This window comes from Urtica dioica, chromosome 12 (genome assembly GCF_054948205.1).
Source record: "Urtica dioica subsp. dioica isolate 48M chromosome 12, U.dioica_male_clone48M_v1_H2, whole genome shotgun sequence".
NCBI lineage: Eukaryota > Viridiplantae > Streptophyta > Magnoliopsida > Rosales > Urticaceae > Urtica > Urtica dioica.
The window spans coordinates 14030392-14039938 of record NC_142767.1 but is presented as its reverse complement, the minus strand read 5'-3'; the positions used below and the strand labels follow the sequence as shown (position 1 = coordinate 14039938).

Here is a 9547-nt window from a genome sequence, read left to right as displayed (position 1 = left end):
TACTTCAAAGTAACCTATTTTAAATTGTTGCAAGGAGCTTTACAAAATATATATCGTCTTCCACATTCCCACAACGACTAGAACCACTCAACCTATAAAATTGGAGGTTAAACTACTATGAACTTTATGGGAAAAACTAAAACCACAGTAGATGTGAAACTAGGCTCCTCAAAAATGGATTATACCGATAAATAAGAACTGGCAATATACTCTAGGTTGTTAAATATTTAAATTGCAGTTTGGTCAAAAGAGAACCGCACACACAACGTTTTGAATCAGAAAATCAGTCAGCAGATAAAAATCATATGTACATAGAAAGAAGCATCAAGCGTGGGGGGATCGGATCAGCGTTTTCTGCTGTAGTAGACGCCGGCGCCGGAGTAGGTCTGGGTGTAGTGTCGGGGGCGGGTCCCGCCGCGGGCGGTGGAGAATCTGGCGGCGGAGGCTGCGGCGGCGGCGGCGGCGAGCTCCTCCTCCTCGCGGTCGTTGTACTCCAAGACGAGGCGCTTGATGTCCTGCTTCTCCTCGAGCTCGGCGGCCTCCTTCAGCTTGGTGGTCTGCACGAGGGTGCAGTCGCGGGGGATCAGCATCTGCCGCGTCTGCTGCCTGTTCCCTCGCTTCACCAGCACCTTCACCTTCACCGCTCCTTCCCTCTCCTCCTCCTCCGCCGCCGCCTCCTCTCCCATCGGCACCGCCGCCATGTTTATCACCGGCCGCCCCCTCACCTCTTGCCTCCGCTGCTCCATGCTCTCCTGTCGTTCATTCCCCGCCCCAAACACACCGTTTGTTACCAATATACTTCGCCCGTATTTTCTTTTCTTTTTTTTTATTTAACCACGGTGTGACCCTACTCGATTCCCGAGGCCCTGGCATCAATTTTTTTATTTTTGGTTGGTATAATCGTGGTGTCGGAGTTAGACCCGACTAGAATCCACGAGGCCCTGGCATTATCGACCAGAAGACTGACAAGGTCCCAAGAATTGCCCTTACCACTACTGGACCAACATCTTGCGGTTCAGGCACTGGTGATCATTATCGGTTGGGAGATTTACCCTTGGACAAAATTTTGTTCCGAGGTGATTTTAACAATAAAGTGAAATCTGAAGGGATACTTTATGATGCCTGGTATCATTAAAACTCGGGGATATTTTCCCAAATTTTAAAAGCCCGGACGTCTTCAAAAGTAATGAAATGACAACTACATGGGTGGGAAAGAAATCTTGCCTGCAAAAGAGCCCGGAGTTCTTGATCAAAACTTGCTTCTTCGAGAGGGTCAACTTTCGTGACCTTCTGTCTGACGCGGACTTCGTCGTCCTCGTCGGAAGCGGCTCCCCGATGTTCGTCGTCCTCTTCGTCCTCGCTGTCGCATTCGCCGTCGCGGTTCTCCTCGCCCAACCCCTCCTCGTCGTGACCCTCGCCCTCTTGGTCAACTGTTCCGCTACCCGAATCACTGTCACTCTCTCCGACCCCGTTTTCGTCGTTTCCGCCGTTCATTGCGCTCTTTCCGTTCGCCGGGGCGGGGTCGGAACTGCTGCTTATGGTTGAAGGCTTTTTGGACTCTGAGTGTTTCTCGCTGTTTGTTTTTTCTGATGGGGCACTGCTTTCGTGCTCCTCGAGTTCCACGAGGGCGGCATTGACTTCTTCGATGGATGAGTATCGTGCCATGTTGGGACGTAAATCGGCAAACAAGTCCTGATGATCGAGTAAATGAGATTATCAGAATTTACGTAGCGTGAAAATACAAAAAGGAGCTGAGAGCTAAAAGGTTATATCTCACTGCTGGTCCCTATATGATCATTCGCATATAGGTTGATAATAAATTACATGCTACTACTAATACGAAATTTATAATTGTTTCGAAACTTATTATAGGGAAGAAAGAAAAAAAGGCATTACAAGATAAAGGGGTAAGACATAATTTCCAAGGGCAAGAGATGGTAATACACAAGTATTTGTCTATAAGTAGAGGTACGAATGCATCATTCTGGGTCTCAAATATTCGTCTCCCTTATAATTCTTATTGTGTTTTTATCAATGAATTTCGAAGGTTATTATCACTAACCTGCACGTCGAACTCGATATCTAGCGGTAAAGGGCCTTTGCTTAGCACGTATCTCTGAAAGTGAACTAAAAAGCGATCGAGTTTCCTTTTAGAAGAGCCTCGGCCAAAGTAGTGCCCACAAGTCACAAGCAGGGTTATGACCATCCTTATTCGGAAACAATCCTCTGGTGGATCCAACGAATCTTGCTATGACATAGAAAGTCAAATCGGAGTACCATGTATGTAAGAAGACTCCAACATATGATCTACTTAAAAACTATTTAAAATTTGAACAAGACAGTATATACTGATATGATGAACAATTATACTCTCAAGAATAGTTGTCCGTATATGACTGATATTTTTTTTTATGAAACAGCAGACTTTTATTGATGCGGCAGCGGCTAAGGCCTTTAAACAAGATACGACTATGAAACCTATTAGATACATTAAATGATCCCTTACAACAGTGAAAATATATAAATTATAATTCACAGCATTACACACAAACACACACAGCACATGTGCTACATATTTTTTTTTAAAGAAGCACATGTGCTACATATAAATATATAGATATCAAAATTCATAGAAGACAACATACCTCAGGTGTGCCATGGCCAAAGGCGAGAATCAAATATAGTGTCTCAAATATAACAGAGGAATCCACAAGTTCATAGTTATATAATTCTCCCACGAATCGCATATGGGCAATGCGTCTTTGCTGCATCCCATAATCATTCAATTCTAGTCCAAGACGAATCTCTTCCAAAACCTGAACCACCGAGATTCAGACATATTAGATATACTTGAGCATTGATTCATAATTAAATTTTGTAACCACATTGCAAGATATTTCCAATTCTTATGGTTGCACACAAGGACAAATATGAATGGCAGAATAGAGAATGAACCCAGATAATCGAGAATTTGAACAAAGAAATGATGGAACCTCGTCAACGACAGCCACTGCAAATTCATCGTGATACCGACTCAAGCCGGCGGTGAGAGAAGCAATCAAGTGAATCTGACCATATTTCCCTCTGTGAACTTTCATAAAGCATTTTAGAAGATATGCCTCACATTCACTCCATGGTAATTTACGAAGTTGCCTCAGTACAAGCTCAATTGTAGACTTATCAAGATCTGAAAACAGCAGCTTTCTAATATACTGCAAATCAAACCACCAGAAACTTCGTCAATCCAGATTCTGGAATGCAAAAATATAATCATACTAAAGCAATTAATTTGAAAAAAATTTATACCTGATGTAGAGGAGGACGAACTTTCGCAACCCTAGCCGATCTTTCGGGTGGCTTGCACAAGTAGTAGGCATTTTCTACTAGGGTGCTGTGCCTAGGATCTAAGTTTTTTACATTTTTCAGTCGCATTAATATCTCCAACATGTTTGCCATTCGAACAGAAGTTTCCGGTGACCGATACAGAAACCGACCACATGTCTCCAGGACGTTGCAAGCAACATCGATGTTATGATGACTAAAATCATCTAAACAAGCCTGTATTAAGAGTCACGGATTCTAAATACTTCAGATCTCAATAAATAAATAAATAGCCAGTCCTTTTTCATCTTTAAACATATCTGGAAAAGGAAAATTTAATGATAAAAGAACAAGGGTATTAAACAGATTACTGCAATAATTATTACCTTAAGACAGCTAAAAACAAGACCAGCTGGCGCAATTTTGAACTTGCATAGCTCTCCAATGAACCTAATATTCCTTATCTTTGTCTCGATATTCATTTGATCCTGATGCACAATAAATTATAATCACGGACGAGAAGAAATTTGGACCCACCGCAAGTCACAATAGATAAATACGTCCTGTTAAACTTAAGAGGGTAAATTGGTAATTGATTTATTTTTTTAGTTAATTATAATTTACTATAGGCAAGTCATTAGGGTAGTTCATACTTCATAGAGTGAAAAGATTTCTCAAGTTTATTATTTTTATTTCTTAGTAGTAGAATGTTGTAACCGACTTTATAAATAATATTAAGCACTTATTTTGTTCTATTATCCCATGTCCTATTACAAAAAAACTTACCTTTTTATTTATCAAGAAGTTAAACTCTTCCTCCAGCGATTGTAAGAGCATGGTTGAAACATCCTTCACACATGTTGATAGCGTGGCAACCATACGTGAATAGTATGGTAGTAGCTCCAATGATGTCCTTGGGACATTAAACAACGCCCTCGCAAGTTTTTTTCTGTTCGCCTTTGAATTCAAATAACAAAACTCTACCTGCATAGATACATAATCAGAAAGATCTTCAAGCTAGAAGTTCAGATAACAAAATTGAAGAGATGTGACAATGGCAAGCTTGACTGTAGTCACCAAATAATTATAAGCAGAGGAAAGAAAATGACAAAAACAAAAAACAAAAAACAAAAAAACATCAAGTGTATACTTACAGTTAGTTGATCAATAAGATCACGGCTCACAGACCGTGGGAGCCTCTGCAGTAAAGCTTCTAAATTAGTTCCCTCGACAGTTTTCAGCTTCTCCTTTTCATTGTCGACTTTTTTATCAGCTTCTTTTTCTTTTTCTTTCCCTTTCTCTTTTTCTGGGTCTTTACTCTTTTCTTTTTCTTTCCCTTTCTCTTTTTCTGGGTCTTTAGTCTTTTCTTTTTCTTCCTTCTCCTTCGCTTTCTCTGGGCTCTTGTCCTCCTCCACAGCACTAGGCTCTGCAGACACGACTATGGAGTCTTGGGTAGCTTGTTGACCTTGGTCTGACTCAGTTGTAGATTCCTTAAAGTGTGTGTATGTGTACATTAGTCTTCTGGCTCAGCAAAACCTCTAATGCTATTACGTTGATAATATCACAGCACAGGAATGGCACACAGAAAACAAAAACATGTTGAGAGTTAATCGGTTTTAACTTCTTACAGTTAGTAGCTCTTGTGTCTTTGAAGACTCCTCGCTTGATTTGGACTCTGCGTCCCCCAAAAGCACTGCTGGAACAAATGCTCTGAGAGAACAACAAACAGCAATTTACTGAGTTCAAATGTTCCATAGAAGCACCATCTAGGGAAATGATCTTAAACGCTAAAACATAAGACCGACCTGAGATCAGGCAAGCACTCATAGAAAGACTTTGTATCTTCATCGTCCCATATGGGTTCGATTGTGGAAGAATCCTTTCCGGTTGTAGAAGGTGAAGCATCCTCTCCAGAAGTAACCCTAGTTGTATGACTATCCTCTGGCATCACTGGTGGTTGCTTATCAAGAGCTTCTGCGAAGCTGCAAATTCACAATCCACCGAATGAGGGACAAGAATGTCAATACAGAACTAAGAAATGACATAGCTAAAACGTTAAACAGGAAGCTCAAGAGTGGTGCAACTTCGATCCAGGCACCAAATATAGCATATTACCATCATTATTATGATCTGTACAATAAAAAATAAAATAACAATAAAAATGAAAAAAAATAAGTTCCTGGGATGGCTGCACCGCTAGTATATGAAGATAACAAGCGAAAATCTGAGGAATTTTGAATAGATGATAGTTTAAGTCGCAGTGGATTGGAAGTTAAAGCTAGGACAGGACTTCTGAATCCGTTGACATGTATTTATTTTCAGTTTACCCTAACACAGAGCTAGAACATACAAATAATAAGGGTTGAAGATTAAAAAAAACGCTTAGTGAACAAAATGAGAAACCTGTGCAATGCAACTACAAAGTGGATATCCAATCATGAGAATAAATAAAAGTCAACATGCTCTACGCAACATTCTGATATGTAGTAAACAAATCCATATTTCAATATCACCTTAAACTATTTAACTAAACTTTCACCTCGGGTTGGCATCTCTAGTTAGGAAACATGAGAAATTTATGACACCTCTTACGATTGAAACAGTAGATTGCAATTTGCAACAACCACATAGAATTAAAGCTACAAGAACTACCAAGAATATTGTGATACAAATGCGTCGATGAATAATCCCATTACCAAACTTCAATTTATTTAGCTTATTTTAACTAGCCCCACAATAGTGACACAAACAATTCATAATAAAGTACTCACGATGATACATTGCGGTACAGCAAGTCATAAGATTTTCGTAGCTTCTCGTATGATGTACTATTTTCATCACTTAGCTCACCCTTGGCGTTAAGGATTTTTGCATTTTCATGCTCCAACTGGCGCAGTGACTAGCCAAAAGAATATTACCACATTATTATCATTGAGAAAAAAAAAATCAAACATGATGAATAGAATGAAAAATAAAAAACTAAAAAAAGGTAGTCCAAGTCCACAAGCATAATGCAAAAGTTGATATATAGTGAGGAGAGCTGGTAAGGACAAGGAAAAACTGACTTTGACATTAAACATATTCTTACCATATGCTCAGACCGAAGAAGTTCTGATGCAGCTTCAAAATATGCATGCAATGCCTTCCTGAGAAATTTCTTTTGATCTGCTGTGATATTAAGGCCCTTGAAAAACTGTAACAGATCATCAGCATAAAAAGTATGGAATAGAAATAGTAGCTATAGAATCTAGATAAAAAAAATGCACTACGTATTTACAAGAAAATTATATATATATATATATATATATATATATATGAGAAGAGACTATTTGTATTATCCAAAAGAAAATAATTAATCACCTCTTCGTAAATATCTTGCCCAGGAGAGAGTGGAAGCCCAACAAGTATTCTCCCTTGACGAGCAAAACTAGCAAGGAGAGTCAAGTTTGTCTGGGTAGTATCACGATCCTTCAAGTGCTCAACACTAGTCAGATCTTTGATGATGTTTACAAAAATACCACCGTCTTCCACGACCCCAACAAAGAAAAGTTCCAAGAGAAGTTTCAGAGCGCTGCGTTTCTTCATAGCCTTTATGTTCTTGTCTATATCCGAGTCGTCCCCTAACTTTCCCGAAAAGAAAACTTTCAAGAGCCCCTGGATCAAACTTGGAGAGAAGTCTTTGTATCTTTGATGAAGCAAAGAGCATATCTATATATATACAGAAAGAATCCACATATAGAGTTAAGAGTTTGTAAAAGCAAGCATCGGAGATTACTTGGTAAGGAAAAGTTGAGTTCTAAGAAGACCACCTGAACCGCTGCTTGTATATCTGAAGTTCTAAGTTTGGCTTCACAAATGGAGGTCACAGCTTCGCTAACAAATTTGCTAAGATTAACATTTTTCAATTCATCTAGAAGCCCTTCACGTTGCTCTTCATTTATCTGCTTCAGTTTTTTAATCACTGCTGTGTTACGCTTGATACTAGAATCCAATGCCCTAAGGGACCCTGAGTCTGAAAATATAGAACACAATGAATTAGCATGATGGCGAGTAGTGAACCAGATAAGCTTCATGAACACACACATCATACAAGTTTGACAGAGACTGTAACGGGCAACATTAAATAGGTAGCAAATCTAAGCACGCAAGAAAGAGACTACGGGGCTTAGACAGAACTGTATATAATGCATCTCCTAAACGAAATCATATTTGAAGTTTCGAACAAGCATTTGGATAAAAAAGTGTTAAGGTAAAAAAAATAATGACAATATGACATTGGTAAAAGCTTCCATGTCACTGAATCTACTATACAGCCAATTGACATTTCTTATGTGGCCTTCTTTCTTTATCCATAGTCCATACTATAAAATAGAATGAAACATTGTCCGGTTACAATTACCAAAAGACAGAAAGAAACACATAGTGATGTTTTGCTTTGAAGAAGAAATTCTAAATCCAGTCACATCTCTTCAACTGACTCACATATTTCACCAAAAAAAAAAATTCTCTTTACAAACACAATACTAGAAAAGCATGAATGAGAGTCCTTGACCTAATTGAGAATACCGTGTTCATTCACTTCATATATTTATTCAGAACTTAATAATTTGGACCGTGCAACCATCCTCTATGCATTCACATTCTTTCTTGCTCTCAGTAATTAATTTATGACATCCACGCCCTCTGGGATCGCTGTAGCATTACTAACCTGGTCTTTCAGGATTTGTATTGCTCTTCCGAAGAACCATTTTCGCTTCAACAGATTTTTTCATCTCCTCAAGTCGAGCAGCAGCCTCCTGCACAGAGAGCATAACTTCAACATGATACGCTTTCGTAATGAATTAACTTGCTCTAAACTTGAAGCGAGCAAATTGAAGTGCATTTCCGTCTTACTCCAAACATCACCAATCAATAGAAAAATCTCATCATTATAGAGAAAAGTCTAATTTTCTTCACGGTCAACCAACTCGAGAGCCACATCACAACAAAAGTACTCAATAAAACACAAACTCACCTCGTCATCTTGCTTTCCGTGATTTTCACCTCCAGCACGCCCTTCATCCTCGTTCTGATCCATCTTTCTCCGTTACCAAAAGGATACCTTTAACAGCAAGAAATCGATACGTGAAGCAAACAAGTCAGTTACAAAAAAAATGTCTGTGATAAAGAACTAAAAGCTACCACAGAGCTGACCCATCTCTTCGGGAATCTTTTTCTTCATTTTGTATCGTGATTTAGAAACCTAAACTTAAATTGATACTAAAAGCATAAAAAAAAGTAAAAAAAGTACAAAGAATTTACAATTCGCTTCGCAGAAGCAGCTGAAATTTATCAACTTTTCGTGTAATTTCTCAGGGCCATTCAAAGCCACAAAATATTTGTACTAGTTCTTACTTAACAGCCATAATATATCGACACCTGGTTAATTCTAATCATGAGAAAACACACAGCACTCAGTTCATATACTTCTGACGCCTCGCTCAAAACCTCGTGAAACGTCTAAATACACTGCCTAAACAACCCAAAACTCTTTTTCCCTAAATTCAATACATTTACCGAAGAAAAAAAACTTCAATGGCGACATAGTTTCTCACGTCTGAAAATGCTGAAATTATTTACTGTCGAAATAACAGCGACGAGTACTTAAAATCGAAAATAACGAGAAACACAAACCTAACCTCGGCAATTACTAAACGCATCAAGACGAGACTTTCCGGGGAAAGATTCACGATAAAAGCTGTAAGAACAAAATAAAAGAGAACACTGACCAGATTAATAGACTGAGTTGGCCGAGAAAAGTCGAGTTGTAAAATTCGCAATCCCAGAGAGAAGTAGTGCGACGAGTTTATTTTGATGGGAAGAGAAGAAATCAAGAAAAGGGTTCAAAATTACCAACCTTTTTTATTTTCCTCGCTTTATTTTTTTTTTCTCAGTTCTATATAACAAACGCTTTTTCTTTTTTCTTTTGTTGATTTTGGGAAGACAAAAATGCGTAAATTGAAAGCCATCTCATAAATTAGTAGTGTTTTTTGTAATTCGCCGATGTGTATAGGACAAGAATTAAAATATCGATATTTGATTCTACTCATATATCGAGTCGATCCAATTTTGCAATTTTTTTGATTCGTTAATTTTACTCTCGATATGTTCCTCAAAAAATCCGATTAGTGCGGATGGGAGCTGGCCATGCCCGAAGTCGTTATACAAATTCCCCTACTTTTTTGGA

At 38.6% G+C, this 9547-nt stretch overlaps 1 protein-coding gene across 2 annotated transcripts; it reads right to left on the bottom strand.

Annotated features, from left to right (window-relative positions):
* Positions 1-9303, bottom strand: LOC149379353 (regulator of nonsense transcripts UPF2). Of its 2 annotated transcripts, XM_089602637.1 has the most exons (19): positions 9218-9291; positions 9000-9058; positions 8336-8422; positions 8030-8117; positions 7131-7333; positions 6682-7029; positions 6410-6514; positions 6093-6220; positions 5127-5303; positions 4950-5031; positions 4476-4811; positions 4108-4305; positions 3708-3809; positions 3307-3558; positions 2994-3212; positions 2646-2816; positions 2063-2248; positions 1225-1692; positions 1-752 (listed from the first exon to the last, which is right to left on the bottom strand). In XM_089602637.1, exons 3-19 carry the CDS (start codon positions 8396-8398, stop codon positions 345-347), a joined length of 3534 nt encoding a protein of 1177 aa, XP_089458763.1. In that variant the 5' UTR covers positions 8399-8422; positions 9000-9058; positions 9218-9291; the 3' UTR covers positions 1-344. The 2 variants fall into 2 exon arrangements, with proteins under 2 accessions (XP_089458763.1, XP_089458762.1); XM_089602636.1 differs by lacking the exon at positions 9000-9058 and having other exon boundaries at positions 9090-9303.
* Positions 9304-9547: the final 244 nt, after the last annotated feature.

Excerpts from the sequence above, each read along its gene's own strand:
- LOC149379353 (XM_089602636.1), bottom strand. The coding sequence starts at position 8,398 with ATGGATCAGAACGAGGATGAAGGGCGTGCTGGAGGTGAAAATCACGGA. Across the intron at positions 5,032-5,126 it reads GAGTGCTTGCCTGATCTCAG|AGCATTTGTTCCAGCAGTGC; the intron begins GTCGGTCTTATG and ends TTGTTCTCTCAG. Across the intron at positions 2,249-2,645 it reads TTGGCCATGGCACACCTGAG|CAAGATTCGTTGGATCCACC; the intron begins GTATGTTGTCTT and ends TCTATGTCATAG.